Below are 21276 nucleotides of genomic sequence, written 5' to 3' on the forward strand. Positions count from 1 at the left end.
TCCCCCAGAATCATTTTAATCATTTAAATATTTTATAAACTAAGCTTTGTCCATCTTCCACCTGCCAGGTAATACCTTTTATACCCAACCTCCACCCTCACCCCCTCTTCCAAAGGCTACTGGTATCTATTACTGAGCATTAAAGGGGTTTGTTCTCTATTCCTCACCTGTCAGGTTTACTGCTCCATTTTAATGCAGCAAAAAAAGAAAAAGAAAGGCTAAATGTTAGTTGGGCAGTGATAACAAGAGTAACTATGACAACCAAGATTTAAGAAACACTGCTCACAAGCAGGGACACATTAAATGACACACATTAGGAAATGACAGTGTATCAAAACTTTAAAGGCTTCTAATAATGAATTAAATGGAGGACATGAGGGTACATAACTAACTAAAGCATTTTTTCTGTGTATATTAATGTCACATTCACTTTTATCCATCAACCTACATAATATTGCCACAATTATTTCCCAGAAAGTGTTTGATGGTAGAGATATACTATGTTTTTTACAATACATACAAGAAATTTGTTCATCTAAAACAAAATCTTCAGTTAAGAGGTATATTATTCCTCTAATGGTATAAAATATCTGCAAATTGCATTGACCTGCACAAAAATGGGCACAATGGTATAATACACTATGAGGTAATAAAGTGGCAAAAATGATTTCTTCAAACTCCTTTTGACAAGTAAGATTATCATAATCTTTTTTGCCAATAAAAAATCAAATACATTTTCAGTTTTGGAAAAAGTAATACTCATCATTATAAGCCTACAGAGCATGACCCACCTATATTGCTGGGCTAATCCTGAAAGTCTTTTGTTACCAGCCACTGACATGACAGATATTTTCATAGTCAGAGAGATGCTGCTGTCTGTGAACACATCTAGCTCATGCTCATGTGATAATATGTGGATTGTTTAGATAACTATGTTCTTTATGCAGAGAATATAACTTATACCTTAAAAAAATTAATCTAAATAATCTCCATGGTGAGGTGAATTGAGAAGTATTTGGTGAGTTCTCAAATCCAAAATAGAGATACTAAGTCTGCCTTAATGCCAATGAAATACATACCTGAGTTGCTAAAGAATCTGGCTTTAAGATAATCTGGTCTATCTCCTTTCAAAAATACAAAACCCACATTTAAATTGTACACACACACACACACATACAAAGTGAATAATGAAAGTGATATCAAATACACTGGTTAATTCTTTGTATTCTTAAATTTAAAATAATTTACCTAGTGCCCCAGGTTTTAAAAATCCTAAATATATGTTTCTTACTTGTTCATTTAAAAAAATATATTTATTTTTTGACAGAAAGAGAGACAGCGAGAGAGGGAACACAAGCAGGGGGAGTGGGAGAGGGAGAAGCAGGCTTCCCACGGAGCAGGGACCCCAATGTGGGGCTCGATCCCAGGACCCTGAGATCATGACCCGAGCGAAGGCAGACACTTAGTGACTGAGCCACCCAGGAGCCCATTTTTTTTTTTTTTAAGTAGGCTTCATGCCCAGCATAGAGCCCAACACGGAGCTTGAACTCATGACCATGAGATCGAAATGAGCTCAGATTAAGTTGGATGTTTAACCGACTGAGCCACCTAAGCACCACTAGCTTGCTCATTTCTAATCAAGGAGATTTTTAGGGGGTCAGTTGTAGGAGAATCTATTTCTTTGGATGGAAGAGAACTACTTAGTGAATTATCAGTTTTGTGTATTAAAAGGTTGAGTATTCTTATTGAACAAATGCATAGTTAGTGTGTGATTCACTCCTTCCACTGAAATGTCAGACCGACCACACACATGGGTATATATTTGGGGCAAGTATCTAATTTTGAAGGCTATGGGACTTGTAAATTTAAATTATAGGCTAAAGGTTTTATTACAGCTCTTGCCAGTCAACACGAAGGTGATATTGTATGATGGAGTAAACAAATGGAGGGGATTGAGTTTGGAGTTTGTTAATACTATTCAATTGGTATAAATTTGATTACTCAATATCCCTCTGTGCCATGCAGTCTACTAGGCATAAGGGATAACAGTGAAGAAATGACAGAGTCCTTGATATACAGTTTAGTGGGGGCAAGAAAGACAAGGATATGAGCAAGTCCAGTAATGTGGTGGTTCTGTGACATCGATAAACAGAAAGTGCTTTGAAGCGTATAGATGAGGGAACACCCTAAGGGCAGTCTGAACTGGTAGAGAGAACAGGGCAAGAGGAAGGCACCCAGAAAGGCTTTTTGTTTAGTAGGTGGCATCATAGATTACTTCTAAGGGATGTTTCAGAGTTAGCCAGGCCAAGAGAAGAGGCTGGGGAGTCAGAAGAAAGGCATTTCAGGTATATGGAAGGACCTACTCAGAGGCCAGAAGGCAGACTCAATCAGCATTGTCCAGTGTGGTTGGGCATGGCAACATACTTCTCCGTAGCATCTCAAAATATTCTGATCTGTGTTACTTTCTTTGATGACATCTTGGAAATATATGTAAAGTTGATACAAAAAGAGAAGACTAATGGGGCACAGTCCACAGAGAGTGGCTAATGTTTGAATAAGGGGAAAGCTTAAAAAGCTGAAGTTTGTGTTTTAGTCCCATCTGTCCCATGGCTTTCATACATGAACATCTGCAGGTGGGGATGGGAATTATTTACTCTGTCCACAACACCTATTTAGGTTAGACTATTACTGGTTAAGGATGTTAATTTTGTTTAGATAGTGTTTAGATCCTTCCAACCTCCTAATCCTTATTTCCTTTTCTTCCATAGCACATAATAAATATTTCTCATCCATCTTGAAATGCTTTTCCATTTAGTCAGGCTAACATTTTACTTTCAAATATCTTCTATATAAACAATTCCCAGACCATTCTAGAACTAATGACTAAAAAGCCTTACACATAGAACAAGTGTACAATGTAGATGGGTATCTAAGTGTTCATTTGCTTTATGGATTATTTTATTTTATTTTTTTGTGGGTTGGATGGATGAAGAACAACCTGGAGTCATATTTAAAAAACATACACACACTGGAGACAGAAATGTTATAGCAATAATTCTATTACTTGGGTTTTTATGTTGTCAGATTATAGAACATTATTATTAAAAAGTTCAATTATCTCATCTACCTACTTACTTTATAAATGAGGAAACTGAGGCCCAGAGTGTTAGCATGACTTTCTACCCCAATTAGCTACCTAGTCACAGAGCTAGGACTCAGTTTCCCTGATTCCTGATTTTCTGATTAGTGTTTTTCTAATCCTTGCTACCATCCAATCTCTGTAATTTACATTTTGAAAGCTTGTATATATCACATAAAGAGAACAAAATTAAAAAAATCATAGGGCAAGAGAATTCATCACACTAAAAACCTACCAATTATATTTTAATTTTCTTATGGTTCAGCAGTTATTTTAGGGGCCTTACAAAGCCTCAGTTGATGCTGTTTTGTCACTGATTATCAATATACATATTATAGGTTTACAAATTACTAGATTAAAACTAAAGTCAAATAAATATAATGCCAGATAAAAGAGTGCACTAGTTCCACATCAATATACTTAATAGGAATAAGTCTCAGTCTCTTCACACAGATCTATAAAATATGCTTCTTTATATGAACAAACCATCCATAGCTCTAGACCTACTCCTGAGGCAAGTAGTTTTGTAAGCAGGTATGTGTGATAAGTGGGATTATCAAGATAATGTGAGTTAATAATATTTAATAATAATGATAATAATGATATATTCAATTCCGAGTCATACCGATTACCTATGTATAACCTGAAAGGCACCTAAAAAGAGGGATGAAGTATTTATTATATAATTAACTTTGCTCAGAATCTAAGCTATAAAAGCCACTATTCATTGCCTACAGAAGATTTCCTCTTGAACTGCCTCATGATAATCAAGAAGGACATTGTTGGGTCTACTTGAATTTCAAGTCAGGAATGTTCTTTACTGCTGAAGCAAGCATTTCTATTTCAGAAATGCTTCATGGGCCTTCAGATGGTTGGCTAAATATACTTAGCATTCGAGGATGTCTGCATTTCCCAACAATTGCATTAGACGATGCTTACATATGCACACACTAAAACGCAACTCTATTTTAACAGAGGCATAAAATCTTTAAATGTGATGCCTCTTTTTGCAGGATTAGAAAAGAATATATAACCAAATTGATTTTTCCTCAAGCACATGCACATGAGGCAAGGAACACTTAATTATAAATCTTTAAAAAATTATCAAGGTGATAATCCTATTTCCTCACATTTACATAACTCATGAATGCCATGCACATCTCTGTTAAGTGACATGACTTAATGATAACCAGATATGACTTAATGGAAGCCAGATATAGCCGAATGAAATACAACTTAAAAAAATACAGCAAGCATTTTGTTCATTTTGAATAATCACAAAATGTCATGTGCCATGGTCTAGAAATGCAACCATCGGCAAGCACTTTCTGATCTGACTTCCACAGTAGGATTTGGCCACCTAAATAAGTATCACAGAAAACAATGATAATTCTACTTTCAGTCTTTAATTATTATATTCTCTTCTGGTCATAAGTGTAGCACATGAACAGCACAGGGCACCAGTTCCTGCTTGGACCCACTCAGGATTTGTTATTGTTCTGGGGCATATGTGGGCACATTGTGCTTCCTGTCCTTACTCCTTACACAAGAGAGAGGCAACAAAATAAACACTGATAAACTATGGATTAGGATGGGGAGATTGAAACCATCATCTAAGAGAGAGTTTGGCCTTCAATTACTTGCTTTTTCAGCCATCTTACAGTATGGATAACTGAGTAATGGCAGTGATCAGGAAAAAAAAATGATGGCTATTTCTTTCCTTCTTCTTAAGTCTAAAATAGGATAGGCAATTTAATGGGTTATGGTTATGAACTTCTTTCTTTGTCTTTTCTTTTCAACCCTCTCTTTACACTGAAATAAAATGGAATACAGCCTGTTAAGAGAAAGTTTTGCAAAGGACAAGTGTCTTAAAGGATATTTTTTTAAGTTGAGAAGCGGTTATAAAAATAAATAAATAGGGCGCCTGGGTGGCTCAGTTGGTTAAGCGACTGCCTTCGGCTCAGGTCATGATCCTGGAGTCCCGGAATCGAGTCCCACATCGGGCTCCCTGCTCAGCAGGGAGTCTGCTTCTCCCTCCGACTCTCCTCCCTCTCATGCTGTCTCTCATTCTCTCTCTCTCAAATAAATAAATAAAATCCTTAATAAATAAATAAATAAATAAATAAATAAATAAATAAATAAGACTATTCCAGGAATATAAGAAGAACATGCTTAACAAAAGAATACAGGTAGAAATAATTAATATAAGCCCAGTGAAGAGAGCTAGATAAATAGGAAAAAGAGCTAATGGAAATAAGATTATCAGATTAAGCATGTCAGCAAGAATCAAAATGAAGACATTCTCATCTGATTTTGAAAGTCAAAGTTATGGGGGGAGGCTATTTCATAGTAGTGGGAAGATATCATCTTCACAGTAGCATTCTGAAAGATGACATACTACAAAGAAAAATGGGAACATAGATTCAAGTTTCATAAAAAGAAAATTTGGATTGGAAGAAAAGAAAAAGTGATATAAAAGGAGATAATTCAGAATTTAGTCATTCTACATGTTTAAGAGAATGTATTATATATGTTAATTTTTATAATTTTACATATTTTAATATTATATATATTTTTAAGTCAGAAAGGAGTTATGGAAAGAATTACTAATGTACTCTTTCCAACTGACTGGGACTAGGGGAAAAATCTAGCTTACTATAAATGAGGCAGAAATGTAATTGAAAAAGGGTGGAAGATCAGAAAACATGGGGTAGATGTGGATTATCTGCATCCTAATTGTAGTCAAAGACACCAAATCGGATCAAAACCTGGGAGTATAAAGGCCAAGGTTGTGGTTTTAGTTTTTTAAAGGAAAATGGTACCTTATATCCCCTTCTTAGACACAAATAGAATTCACTATAGAATAAAGGTTACAGAAAGAAAAAAAATCATTCTCTTCCACATTTTTCCTTCTTTTATCTTCAAATTTTAGCTACTTTCACTGTTTTGAGAAATAGCTACAGGAAAAAAATCTTAGCTCATGCACTCATTAGACATATGGAATGGGTATAAATGTGCAAATTTGTAATAGTATTTCTAAAACCATGTTGAAACTGAGCAATTAATCATCTAAAGCAATCAGATGCAAGCTTGGAATTATCTGCTTGTGAATGTACTCATGTCTTGCAAAGTGCCATGCAAAGTGCTCCTAATGCTTAAAGTAGCTCATAAGACCAAGGCTAGGATCCGTGAATGCTGGGCAAGAAAGTCCATACCACACTTGAATGGGATTTGAAACAGCACAATCTTTACATTTCATTCTAATCTAATGGAAACATCTTCCAATGATTATGGGGGCTACACTGAAGTATTTCATTAATAGCAACCACATAATGACCATAGAAGGATTACCAAGATTGCAATAGAGATACAAGGCAAACCTACCTTTTATAAAGAAGAATAGCTATGACAATGCAGATGATAAAGACCACTGCAAGGACAGGACCTACAACCCAGATCAAGCCTTCTTCTTCATCTGTGATGGGCTGTGGATCCAGATCCATTGATACAACGGGGTCGGAGTAGGGACTGGTTGCATACATCTTCTGAGGAAAAACAGAGTCTGTGTTACTTATAAACTAATGACTTTCTAGTGTGTGTCCATAGCATTAGAAGGAGCAAAACTTCCGAACTTAGTGGATGTGATTTTAAGTGTATGAAACAATGTCAGTGAAAAAGGAGATGAGGGAAAGGGATGAGAGAAGAGGTGGGAGAAAAGGGAGGAAGGAGGAAAAAGTAAAGAGATCTTGCAATGGAAATTTCCTTGTAGAGTGAAATATTTTCTAATCAAATCGTTTTTGATGGTGTAAATTACTCTGTAGACACATTTTCATTGGGATCTATATATGACATATTAAATGATCTTATGAAGTATAAAGTAAAACAGTTAACCATTTACAAAATATTCAAAGAGCATTTACACTGTGCCAAGGTGTTATGTGTTATGTGAAAATCAACAGAAATATGATAGCTCCAGCCCTAAAGACATTATCAGCCAGTTAAGGAGATCAAATTTAAAAAGTAAACATTTATAGGGAAAAATGTCAGTATTCAGGGAGGGGGAAATGGAGACATATAGGTCAAAGGGTACAAATTTTCAGTTATAAGAAGTTCTGAGGATCTAATGTACTGCATGGTGACTATGGTCAATAATACAGTATTATATACTTGGAAGTTGCTGAGAGTAGATCTTAAGTATTTTTCAGCACACACGCATACACACACACAAAGAGTTAACTATGTGAGCAGACAGATATGCTGCTTATCTTGATCTTGGCAACCATTCCACGATGTATATCGTACATCAAATCATCATGTTATACACTTTAAATATATAATTATATTTGTTAACTTTCCCTAAATGAAGTTGGGAAAAATATATAGTTACTTGATGAAGGAATGGACTGAATACTATAAATTTTATTTTTATAACATCCTATGTCTCATTTCAGACTCTCTTAGAACAGTATTGTCTTGACTTTGCCCTCCCCGCTCCCCAGTGTAAGGTCCTAGCTTTTCTTTTTCCAATAGAGACAAATCCACACCTATGGGCTGCCCCACCTGTCTTGCCACTATCTTCTCATCTCTTCTCACTCCAGCTCTACCACTGATTCTGTTTTCTCATTTGTTTAATAGAATTGTCATTATTCAGTCCCTTCCAGACATCTTTTCCAGATTTGCCATAGTTGATTGAGCCTTATTTAAAACTCCTCCACTGGTTCTCCTACTTCTATACTCAACTGGTCCCATTCTAATCTTGCCAACTGATCATGACCACCTCTGAATCCATCTTGTGCCAGCATTCTTAAGTTTTATTTTCTGCTAGTCATTTTCTCCCTTCTCTGGCAAGGGCATCCTTACCTTTAACTACCAACTTCTATGCAGATTACTTCCTGATTAATGTTTCTAAAGTCAGAAACTCTGCTAACTCCCAGACTTTCATTTCCAGTTATTGCTAGAGAGTCCTACATCTACCTGCAAGTTAAGAATTGCATGTGTTATTTCCCTGCTTGCTAGATATACCCTCCTTCCAACTTGCTAATTTTTCTCATCTTCTCAATACCTAGGAATGAAAAACTACTGATTTTATTTTGCCAATGACCCTCAGGTTGATCTACCCTCTTTCCAGTTTCATGGGTACCCCTTTTCTTCAGGACCTCATTCATGCCCACCCAAAGCATACCTAGATTTTCTTTCTTCCTCTAACAGTCTCTAGGGCTGCTAGAGTTATTATCCTAAACTATAGCTGTAAAACCTTCAGGAGGCTCTCTGGTGATTCCTAAATAAACCCTAGACATCCTAGCAGCGATCTTAAGGGCCTCCATGATTTTGTTTTAAACTTCTGTATCACACACAACATTTTCCATCATACTGAGCTTCTGGCTACTATTCCCTAAATGTCCTATTCTCTCTCTTTAACCCTCTCACAAGTTCCACAACATTTGGCTCCTGTAATCTAACTGATCTCCAAGGCCCCACTTATACTGCCTCCAGTGAAGCTACCACTCCTTAACTGGAAATAATCAATCATTTCACAAAGTATAGGTAAAAACAACACTTAAAATTTCAGGTAGTCCTTTATTCCTTATTTAATGGTATTCGCCCGGCTCTATTTGCCTTTTTTTATTTGTGCATATACCTTATTTTCTTTAGCAAAACTATAAACTCCAGGAAGGTAGGGATTTATATACCGCTTGTGTCTGTACACTTAAAGTAGCTAGCACAGAGCTTTGCACTTAATGAGTTCCCAGCAAATCTTCGTCAAATAAAATAAAATGTTCATCTTTTCAAATGGCTGATCTTATCAAGACATGAGAGTGTATTCTCATCTCTCCATGATTAGGAAGTATATCTATTTTTTTCATCTGCATTTAAAGAATTAATTTAGGGCATATATTCTGAATTTAAGTGCAGCAAGCTTAGTGGTCAATGTGGAGGGTCTATGCCCCACTAAATGTTTGTATTCTATTCTTCTTTCCCACTTTCCCCACAGTACTTAGGAAGGAGACTGACTACATTTCCAGATTTTCGAATGTGTCAAAAGATAAAAAGTCAGTACATTTCCAACCTTCTCAGAAGCATCTAAAAAAAAAGATATGTACAGTGTAAGGACTTGGCAAAGACACTAAATATCCAAGAAACATGATTCTTTATATAAGTGTAATTGTTTGTTTTGGTTTATACTTTCCCCTTTCTATCTTGTAGGTTACACTCAACTGTTTGGCAGACAAAAATAAACAAAACTCTGTGATTTGAAATTCTCTACCAAGGGCCTTAGAGATAATCATCTTGGTCAGCCGAGATACAAATCTAAGCAGAGGTTTTCCCAAAGCACACAGATTTCCAACCCAAATCAGGAAATAGAGACATAAGAAAGTGAAAAGAAAAGAAAACAAAACCATAAAGTGATACCAGCCTCATGAAAATAAAACTTGTTCAATGTGTGGGGGTAATAGCCTTTGGTCAGATACTCTTAACATGAAGCAATAATGGACTAGGGAAAGCTCATGTTTTGAGGGGTGGGTCTTTTCTCTATGAAAATTATTAGCCTACCCTGGAGTGGTTAGGTGCTTAACAACAATTATTCACAAAAATTTGAAGCTTACAAAATGACAGTATCACTGCCAACATTATATTCATTGGATACAAGTCTTTTCTATAAAGTAGATGCTAGCCTGAAAACATATACAACACATAAAGAGCATTGTTGAGAAAGATGATGGAGAAAAGGGACAATTCAGATAATTTATTTGGAAAAAGTCCTAATTACATAATTAATGAAACAGTGAAATGGCATACTAAGGGACGATGTAGACTCTTCAGCATTGGTAATGCATTTAAACACTAGAAACATCTGGGAGAATTCAAACCAGAGTTTCTGACAGTGGTCATCAGCCTGCATGGTCTGCAGAGGCTGCTCTTCTTTGCTGAATTCTCTGATCTACCTCAGTGGTCTGAATGTGCTTTCTGAAACATCTTAAAGCTATGTAAGGAAAATTACTTCAAATATCTAAAAGTCATTAAAAACAAGAGAGAAAAAGATGATTTCTAACATTCTATTCCCTTGATGTTCTGCCTTAAAACCTTCAACTAAAAAGAGAAAGCATATCCATGCATTAAAATTCCAGGGAGCCCATCACTTTGTTTTCAAATGACATTCTGTGCACAAAGGTAAACCAGGCAGAAAGGCTGCCTTTGTGTTTTGATTTTCCATGGAGGAATTCCTTCAGTCATTTGAAGAGAAGCCCCACTATATGTGCTAACACCGGAGGTGAAGAAATCTTTGATACATCTCGGGTTTCCTCTATAAGGGAAGTGACTGGCTCAACTGAGCTGCCACGCCTGTCAGTTTTAGGCCCCTATTAGAAAGATACAGTTAGAATATGTATATTAAATGTTAATGTGAACTGCCACTTCAAAATCCACCCCCCTTCACAGCTACAATTTCTCTTCCTCTCTCTCTTTTTTTAACATTCACAGCAACTGAAGCATAAAATGACATAAGAGCAAGATGAATTACATAAAAGAAGACAACTCATTATTTAGAGTACCTTAGGAATTCTCTGTTTTATTGAATTATTTTCTAACATTCTTGGCTTTTCACTGATAAAGTCATTGGTAAATTGCTATAATTAAAGAAGCTGGCTGTGCTTGCCTTGTTCCTAGACAGACCTTCCCTACGAATCTGGGTAGAGATTGTGGGCTCACCGGCAGTTGCAGGAGAATAAAACATAATCACCCTCAATCAGTATTTTTGAATACCTGGAAATACCCTATGTTTAATTGCAGAACTTGATAGTTTCTATTGTAATCAAATAAACTTCTCTGAGAACAGTCATTTTTAAAGGTTGACGAAGGTGCTTTTGAGCAGTGATGGGTACCACCCTCCTTTCCAGATGTGTCACATTGATGGTTCCAAGAACCATGTCCTATCAGTTCGGCACTTCATAAGCCAGAAAGTCCACCTGAATTCCATGTCATTAGAGACACAGCCTTGTTTATAATGAAATCTCAAGCAGATTACTCAGCAGTGTTTAAAGAGTAGGCAGCCTGTTGCTCCACTTAAGTTAATGATAGCTCATGAGAAATAATTAGGATGGATATATCTACATAGACCTATTCTGGTGAAAATATGTAAGAATACCAAAGGAAAGAGATGCCAGCACAATTAACTTACAGACTCTGCATGTTCCATCACTGCTAACACAAAGAAGACATATTCTTGACCACTTTGGAGTTGCTTATTTGTAAATCCACCATAATGTTTGTCATCCCCCAGGGTGAACTCAGTGGGAAGGACATCAAAGTGAGCAGCAATATATGGCTTTAATTCAACTTCTCTCCCATATCGGATGCTTCTGCGTTTCCTAGATATCTCTTTAAGCAGCTTAAGGAAAAAAGTGGGAAACAGAAAAAGAAAAGAAATGTAAACAACAATAACCCAACTTAATGACTATTTAACGGGAGATATTAATTCAGGACTGGGAACAACTCAACTACAGTTTGTCCACATTTCATGTACCATGTCAGCATCACTAAATCTCAGTTCTCTCTTTCAAATGCTTGTCTTGCTATTAAAGTAAGGTGTTAGACTGCTCTTGCAAGGCCCAGGAGATAAACACAGGACAATTAGATCCTTCCTTCGCTGATAGCTCATATCACTGTCTACCCCAATGAAATCTTCTCAAAGGGCAAGAGTACATTATAACCGAAGTAAAAAAAAGTCAGCTTGATTCACAAAAGCCTGTCATGCAGGCTTTATTATTGTTATTTATTAAATAAATAGTAACCTCAGATAAAGCCATCAATTATGATCAACTTTCGGAGAGGTTAGTACCATTTTAGATGGTTTTTAGTAGTGAGATCATTTATACAATACAAATATCCTCAAATCAGCAGAAATAGAATCCAATGACCAAGTTTTAATTGAAACATATTATATAGACATTGTCACTCATTTAACAATTTGTGGCTTGACTTGGTTTCTTGGCTCCTTAAATAATCTTTTGGTTATTCCTCACATTTATCATGACATCAACTTTTCTGGAGCTGAGAGTTCCCTGGAGAGGTTGAATTATCTTCTCAGGTGAAATAGAAAGGGTAGGTAAGCATTAAATTTAATATTACCCTGAAGAAAACAAACACACACATGTACACAAAAATCCTTCACATATCTCTAAAAGAAAAAGGTAGAACTTATGTTTCAATATTCCTGTTTTGCCTTCACCTTTTTCATTAGAAAGTCACATTAATGATATTTTATGACAAATGATTTCAAAATAATGTTGAAGTTAGCTTTGTCTTCTCCCCTTAAATATATTGGTATTTCATAGGGTGTAACCAGCGGAAAAAGTTTACAGCAGCCTGTGATGCCTTTTTTTTTCTTTTGGAATGAAACTTGTCTTCAACTCAATAAATAAAATTAAGGTACTAATGGAAACATTATGGTGAAATTATTTGCTACTCTTGTTATATAAGTGGAAATGATAAATCAAAAACCAAAGTAGTGGTATCTGCTTAGCTCCCAAGGCCAGGCTTCTGTGATAATGGTTGCAGATTCTATATACAGCAAACGTCAAATCCTTGTGTTAGGAACCTGACGGTATACTACCCAAGGTTGTAAATGAGCTCAGCTGGTCAGATGTAAATCAATAGGTAAACACTCTTTGGGTTATATAGATAATCTGTGCCCGCGTTGTTTTGAATCTAATTTCTAAAGTTCTAGTATTTTCTTTAACTTTGAGTTTATTGATGCAAGAAAATTACATGAACTATAAGCTCTTTTATGGGAATCCCAGTAGACTGGGATTTGCTAAACAAACAAATTTGTTTAGCAAATTTGGACTATCTGATGATACATTCAAGTAGGCTAATCAAATACGCACCAGTGAAGAGGAAATAAAACAAGGCCAAAGACTTAGCACTATCTTTGAGTCCTGCTGTCAAGTTTAGGTTTACTTATAATAATGCTAATCACAATGATAGCTAATATTTATTAAGCATTTAGTTGAAGCACTGTTCTCAGAAGCCTAAATATTTATTAGTTCACTTACTCCTTATAATAAACCCTATAAGGTAGGCTATTATTATATCCCCATTTTATAAATGAGGACATGAATGTATAACAGAAGTGGCGATATATAATTGATATATATTACATGTAAGGGATTTTTCAAATTATATTTTTGTTTGCTTAATCATTATACAATATCAAGAAAACAAAATGCAACATTTAAGCTAAACTGATAATCTAAATTGTTTTAACTCAATCTATACTTAGACATATATAATTTTTGTGCATCTGTTCTCATTAATGTAGCTGAATGAGTACTTAGATTTCCTTTTCCTGGATACTTTTAACATGCTATTTTAAAAATTCTGATGCCAAATATTTAATAGTGTACTGGAAATTCATTATAAAGGTTATTATTGATATGTAGTAAACAATGAGCCATTACTTTAAGGACAAACGTACTGCAGATGAACTGAACAGCTTTTTGAAGTTGGTTAATCAGAAACATTTACCATCAGTTGTTTATGTGACTGTGTCCCCTCTTCCACTTCACTGATCAAACCCTACCTTGATTTTATCCATATTTCACATGTATGCAACTATCATAATTCATCCATATCACTGTCATCCCCATGAACACTTTTTGCTAGGGTTTCTTTAGAAGACTTGGAGGAAGTACCTTAGAATAAAATATTTGGGTTTTTTGGTGTTCCTTAGGTGCAGTGCAGCCATTCCTTAAGGTCAAACGTGGAATATCAACTCTGCCCCCGTGGGTTGCTCTAATCTCTGCAGGATGCTTCCTGTGTTATACTTTAATTGGTCAAGTATACTCAGATGTTACCAAAGTTACCCAGTATGTTGAAATTACAACTACAAATGACCACATTATTTAGGAGCAAGCCTTTGAAGTAAATGCAATGAAAAGCTTATATTATAAAACCTACACTGAATTAAATATAACTAATATTTTATGAGTCATTCTGTCCAAAATTCAGTTTGACTATCAACGTCTACTCTGCCCAGTCTGACCTTGACAACAAAAGTTCCAGTGCATGAATTTATTATGTGGAGATTATCCCCAGACAAAGGATAAATGAGCTCAGAAGATAATATTGAGAGTGACTCTGTTTAGGAAGCCTCTTTCCATTTTTTATGGGCCTAGATGTGAAGCATACATGTGGAAATCCCCTTAGGCCACCATTATATTCAGTGATGCGGTTTCAACCATTTGAATTATAGGTCTTTCTAAAAAAATCACTTGGTCAAATACATTTAAGAGAGGAACACTGCTTTGTCAAAGCTGGCAGTACCAAGCTATAGATAAAATTACAACAATGCTTTTATTATCCACGATAGGGGGAAAAATGTCTGTAGGGATCAGAAACTGGATGAGTAAGCATAAAGTGAGGCCATAGACTAATTTCATTTGTTCCCCTACACAATAGTTACAAAATGTATTGGAGGTAATTCCAGAAGATATATCAAGGGCTTTAGTTTTTTATCAGAAATAATTTTCATTTTCCAGTCAATGCATATCTTATTTCTTCCACCATTAATTCTACAATGTGGTCTCAATTATATCAGTAAGAAAAGTTGGAAACAACCCATCCTGACCCCAAAATTTTGAATTAATAAATGTTCTTTATCAAACTATTATACAGATTAATGCACCACAACTTGTGGGATGATTAAAATGACCCGTTGTTATGGGAATCAGCAGCACAGACCCATAGAATTTAATTGCAGGAAAGTTCAATGTCATATAGCTCTATACTTTAATCCATTAGCATTGCTGTGCATTTTGGAGGTTAAAACCTGGCTATAAAAGAGAATCAGCTTCCTATTGCTAGTAAATGGTTCTACTTCTAGGAAAAGGTTATTATTTAAAAGTATTTGACATAATTTTTGGATTGGATTTTAATTCTTTGATAACTTGATTTTTGCTTTTTGTTTCTTGTTTTTAACAGGAGGAAAGATTCATAGATTCTACAAGTTACCTTTGCATTTTAAAACCAATTCCAATGGAATTCAGTAATTTATTTGAGAGCTGATTAATTAATAAGTAAATATGACAATCTCAAGATTAACTGATTAGTCAGTTGTAAGTAAAAGCATGCCTTGCTTCAAAATGTTTAAAAAAGGGGCACCTAAAAAGAGAGAACATGATAAGATGAGCACTGGGTGATATACTCAACTAATGAATCATTGAACATTATATCAAAAACTAATGATGCACTATACTTTGGCTAATTGAATTTATTTTTTTTAAGATTTTATTTATTTATTCATGAAAGACAGAGAGAGAGAGAGAGAGAGAGAGAGAGAGAGGCAGAGGGAGAAGCAGGCTCCCAAGGAGCAGGGAGCCCGACACGGGACTTGATCCCAGGACCCTGGGATCATGACCTGAGCCGAAGGCAGACGCTCAACCATCTGAGAGCCACCCAGGCGCCCAAATTGAATTTAAATTTATAAAAGGGGGGGCACCGGGTTGGCTCAGTCGGTTAAGTGTCTGCCTTCAGCTCAGGTCATGATCCCGGAGTGCCGGGATCAAGCCCCATGTTGGGCTCCCTGCTCAGCGGGGAGTCTGCTTCTCCCTCTCCCCTTCCTCCTGCTCTTTCTCTCTCTTTCTCTTTCAGATAAATAGATAAAATCTTTAAGAAAAAATGTTTACAAAAGACCAGCTGACATTTTGCATATTCAGATGGAAGATTACTATTCCTCTAACATAGAAAAATGATTTTATTCCTTCTTTATTAACAGAAAAAAATTATAACATAAATTACTTGATATTATTGAAATGATATACCATTTTACACCCCTCCAATGCTTATCTAATCATTAAAGAGTGACATAAAAGCACAATCCTAACCTTGAACTCATCTCCTCTTCTGAACTTGATCAAGTTTAACTCAGATAACTGAAGTGGGTGAAGATGAACCATATGTCTAGAGAGGATATATGTCTGCCAAAAGAAGCTAACAGCCCTTATCTGTCAGATCACAGTCTCCTTAGTGCAGACATGTATGAAATAAACATCTCTTCTCTGTAATGCAGCTAAGGAATTTCTTCTTTCTCCTGCTCTGTTTGCACTAATTTAAAGTAGAGGAAATACCTGGAAACAACAGGTTGGGCTATAACATGTGGCCTATGTTGTAAATAAACTCAACAAATTAAAATCTCATATGTCCCCAAATGGGGACCTTTTAATTTGCTTTCTGAAGTGATTCAAACCAGCATCATGTTTAAATAGCAAAATCTTTCCTGTATTTGACTGAACCACAGCCATTAACTTGCTTGGCCCTTTGAGGATATGGTTTAACATTTCTGATCACAGTTTTCCCATCTAAATAGAATGTATAATATTTAGGTCTTTTTCTTCATACTATGTATTAGCTTCCAAAAAAAACCCCCAAAACCAAAACAAATGTTCTTTTTGCAAAAAGAGTATTAATTAAAATGTACCTACTATTGTTGTAAGATTTCAGAAATTAAAATCATACGATTTGGTGTTTGCTGTGGATTTTGTTCTATGTTTATTTCTTGGCTCAAAATTTGGGGATATGTTTTGTTTGGCCCTGCAGTTAAATGCATTTTTGATTCTGAAATCCTACAAAATATAGAATATGGCAAATGTGCTAATCAGCATAATTCTCTGAGAAACTGGTCAAGAACGCATAGTAGGTCAGATGTTAAACTCTGGTGCAAATTGCAATTTAGCATTTGTAACAGCTTCGGCTACCTCTACACTAATGAAGCAGACCTTGGAGTTCATAGCAATGATGATTATTAAGTCTTTGCTGACAATTCACTTCACCTTCTACACCTTGCATCATGTTTTACAAGGGACAAGGGGCAAAATATTAAAGCCAACAAAGATTAGACAGGTTGCAAGTTTTACTGCAGCTAAATGTCTTTTAATTAAAGCAAAGAGTTCTCTGTTGGGGTCCCTAGAGGTTATCAGGCCCATAGTACTGAACCATCCAACCAGCTGACTAGCCAACCATATAGAAGTCAGCACCTTCCTCCCATACAGATGAAGAGTATGTTTAATAAATTAAATAACCAATGAAAGACACAGCCAAAAAACACATAGTTACCTCATCTAATTCCATTTCATCTGGACTCTCCCATGGCTTGATAAATTTCCCACGAGATTTCTTCAAAGGCACAATTATTATGTAGTAACCTCTGCACAAGAATGGACAAAAATAAGATTAGATCAAAGGGAAAAGAAAACGGATATGTCCTTAAATCTTCCACAGACCAGTGATTGAGAATGAAAGCAAATTATGGACTTGGAGTGACTTGTCCATCAATGAGAAATAACCACCTGTTTGCTCAGTTTTAAAAACAACATGGGTAGACATTTATGTGTGACTTCAATGATCTCGTATGGTAATACCACCATGGTTGACTGCTCTTTATTAGGTATTGTAAACAGAGCAGAAACAGTTTGTTAGGACCCTGGTGCTGGGCACATACAAGTTTAGTATACTGAAATCCAGCATCACAAGCTGCTGAACTAAGTATTTTCTATGACATCAATTTATAAGGGGATTTTATTTAAAGAAAATGTATAATAAAAATTACTCTTAGCTCGTAAAAATGCCTAGATGACGACGACAATGATTTCATTTATACTAAAATACTTTTTATTTGGACAAGAAATTAAACACATAAAAATTACCCACAACTTCACAACAGTTATATAATGATGTAATTGTTTTCTACCCATCAAATTGCAAACCTTAAGATAAATATTGCAGAAATTTGGAGACAATCACTATCTGAGAGCCTTCAAAATAGATCTCAAAAAATAAATGTATAAGAAGGGCAAAAGAAATTGACTACTCACATTAAGAATAGTCAACTAAAATTTAAGTAACTATAAAGGTATCTGTTCACAGGTAGATATGGGTTATTTGAAAAATCGTTTTGCAATTTCCACAAAATGTATATACCCTGCTCTTGTATTCATGGTTTATGACTCTGCTTGATTTTTGGTAGTAACTATAAAGAACTTTAAATGTATGTGTATAATAGCTAACACATCGATCACTTTCTACCTCTCAGGTATTGTATTAAATGTATACAGTCTCAAAAACTATATAAGGACAGGTAACAGACAAAAAGGTAAATCCAGAGAGATTAAATTATGACCCAAGTTAAAACATATAGTAAGGGGATACAAACTTATATATATCTTAACCTTGGCAAGAATCCGGCTCTTTTTCTGTTTCATTTACTCTGTATTATAAAGTACTTTAAAAACTCCATTATTTTGTGGAGACTTGTTGTGAAAATCAACACACACACACACACACACACACACACACATTTTTAAAAAGAGAAGGTTGCCACACAGGGAAAAGAGACCGCAGGATGGGCACTAGCAACCTTGCATCACATTATATCACAGAGACCAACAGCACACACAGGAAGGCCTCTTTCTACTTATATCAAAACAAAACCTGCAATAAACTCAGTAAAACCTTGTGATAAAGATCTCTGTTTCCATAAACGGAGTCTAGAGCTGCACTGTCCAATATGGTAGCCACTAGTGAGACACGTGGCTAGTCTGAACTGAAATGTGTTCGCAATGTTAAAGACATTAGATTTTTAAGACTTCGTATGAAAAGTAAATGTAAGATATCTTGGCAATACATTTTTAATAGTGACCATATGTTAAATGATAATATTCTGGCTATGTTAGGTAAAATAAAATATGCTATTAAAATTAACTTTACCCATTTTCTTGTACTTTTTACTGTAGTTGCTAGAAAATTGAAAATTTCTTTCACATGTGGCTTTCATGGTATTGAACAGTGCTATTTTAGAGTGTTTTGGTGAAGAATGTGGCATCTGGAGATACATCTGGCCCACAATTAAAGCTCTGTGACTAATTTGCTGTGTGATCTTGGGCTGATCATTTAACATCCCTTAATCTCAGTTGTATGCTCTGAAAAATGTGAGCACAGTGTGTGGCAGGTAGCACCAAACTGATGGAAGCCGCTATTGTTAGTACTGACCATAATCGTGGGAGAAATCCATCTGAACTGCGTTATTCAAGTAGGACTTAGTGACATTCCCTGAGATGCAAGTTCAGGAACTTGTCAAACATTTTTTCTCCCTAATCAAGAATTCAGGTCAAACCAGACAACTATACTGGAACCTTCTCTCCATGGTACTCTGAGCAACTAATCAACAGACTCCCAGAATCACATCACTGATCCAATCATTTTCTTTCCTACCAATAATCATGACGATCGAAGAGGATGAGAAGGAAGAGTTGGAGTGTGTGAAAGAGGCCAGTATCTTGTACTTTATGATCCAGAGTAAGCTTCCTCCTCTTCCTATCTTCCTACCACCTGAAGGATTTGCCAAACAAGTCCATCATGTTAAATGAGCCTGGAGAAGAATGACAGGGGCTGCAACTGAGCGTACAAAATAACACTGCAGATGTACTTGATAAACACACTCATTAGGGAACCTCTTGCTTTTCACTACCAATTGCACCAAGTCAGTACTGCTTCTCTTTGCCTAAAGTAATGATATTACACATTATTGAGAGCTCCCATTGTCCTCTTTCCGAATCTTGGAAATCAAGGTTAAGATGATGAATTCTATTAATTTTTCCTCTGCTTTCATACTTGAGTTACTATTCCTGTACATGAAAAAAGAATCCATTCTTTTCTTCTGCAGTACTCCCCAACTGTTCATTTAACTTGTGGCTGGGATAAGAATTGAACAGCCTCCCCCACAGCAAGTAATTAACAGTGTGTCTGGATATGCATGGCCTTTTCTGTCTCCTGATGTCCAAAGCATTCATTTAGCACAAAGTGGAGCCACATCAAAGTAGCTCTCATTCATTGAAAGAAATCTGTCATAGGGCATTTGGAACTCCGTATTATAAGAAAGTCTGGCCTGGGACTAAATCCACACATTTTCACCCATGTTCTCTGCAACCATGGCTTTACAAACACCCATATCTTTGCCTTTCCTGAAACCTGGTTTTTCCCTGAAAATCCTGCTTCCCTCACAGGCTTCTCATGTGGTGGCTGTTTATTCATGCCCCTCCCCACCCACTCACCTCAGATGGAGGGCCTAGGGTTTCCCTCCTGGCTCACTGTTGCTTCTTCCAGGTATTTTTTCCTCCCCCCTTAAGCTAAAAACAAAGAGCAGGCCAAAAAACAAGTGCCTGTTTTTTTGAAGCTCATATATTTCAGCTACATTTTTATTATTTTATTATACTCTTCTCTCACTGATTTTTGTCATCTACAAACCTCTTCAGAAACCCCCTTCTCCCTCCCTCCCTCCTTCCCTCCCTTCCCTCCTTCTTTCCTTCTCTCTCTCTCTTTCTTTCTCTACCCCCTCTTTTTTTTCCCCCAGGGTCAATGGTCTTCCTTTTCTCCCAAACTCTGCCATCATCCTGGGTGATTTCAAGCTCCAGAGGGCACCATGCATCACCCAGGGCTCTCAGATCTTTGATTCTTCTTTTCTGGAGACTGCATCTTCCACTGTATATTAGCTAAAATCTGTAATTGCCCTTCTCTGTGCCTGAAGCCAAGAAGCTGCATATGGTTTGAGAAATAATGCACAGGGGAGAATGATTTTGTAAATTCATATTCGGCAACTTCAGGCCTTTGATGCTGCCTGGCCATCCCACCACAATTTCTCCAGGTACCTTATCCTTCCATTTTGTAAAACAAGTTTTTCATACTCTCTCCCTTGGCCTTGAAACTTAGACATCCTTACCTCCTCACTAGAAGATAGTTTTATGTTTATGTAAAGAGAAAATAAAAACATTCAGACTAAAACTCTCTCATCTTCCGCCTACCAAACTATAAGGCTACTTGCATCTATATGTAACCACAATCTGTCCTTTGGGCACAGTAGAGGACTGGTTCTATTTGTGAAGGCCAATCACTTTCTTGAATTGGTTCCCATCATCCACTCTCTTAGGAAGTTGACTATACGTCATACCCCCTCTCTCTCATATGTCTCAACTTCTCCCTCCCCTTTGGCTTCTATTAGCTCACAACCCTGTATAAATACCTGACATTTAAAAAACAAACAAACCACATCCTACTCCAGTCATCTTTCTTGCTCTATCCTACCCCTTACT

General features: G+C 36.2%; 1 protein-coding gene across 24 annotated transcripts in view; it reads right to left on the reverse strand.

Moving 5' to 3' along the window:
• Positions 1 to 21276, reverse strand: part of PTPRD (protein tyrosine phosphatase receptor type D) — a 758123-nt gene that overhangs the window by 128352 nt on the left and 608495 nt on the right. For 19 of the 24 annotated variants that reach the window (XM_073880761.1, XM_073880762.1, XM_073880760.1 and 16 more), the window contains 3 exons: positions 17249 to 17339; positions 11316 to 11525; positions 6524 to 6684 (listed from right to left, as the gene is read on the reverse strand). In XM_073880761.1, coding sequence (XP_073736862.1) covers positions 6524 to 6684; positions 11316 to 11525; positions 17249 to 17339 — 462 coding nt within the window. The remainder of the gene's footprint in view (positions 1 to 6523; positions 6685 to 11315; positions 11526 to 17248; positions 17340 to 21276) is intronic. The other 5 variants (XM_073880763.1, XM_073880782.1, XM_073880770.1 and 2 more) reach the window with 1 other exon arrangement.

Source organism: Callorhinus ursinus, unplaced genomic scaffold, assembly GCF_003265705.2.
Source record: "Callorhinus ursinus isolate GAN/ISIS: 27379988/994484 unplaced genomic scaffold, GSC_fseal_2.0 scaffold39, whole genome shotgun sequence".
Lineage (NCBI taxonomy): Eukaryota > Metazoa > Chordata > Mammalia > Carnivora > Otariidae > Callorhinus > Callorhinus ursinus.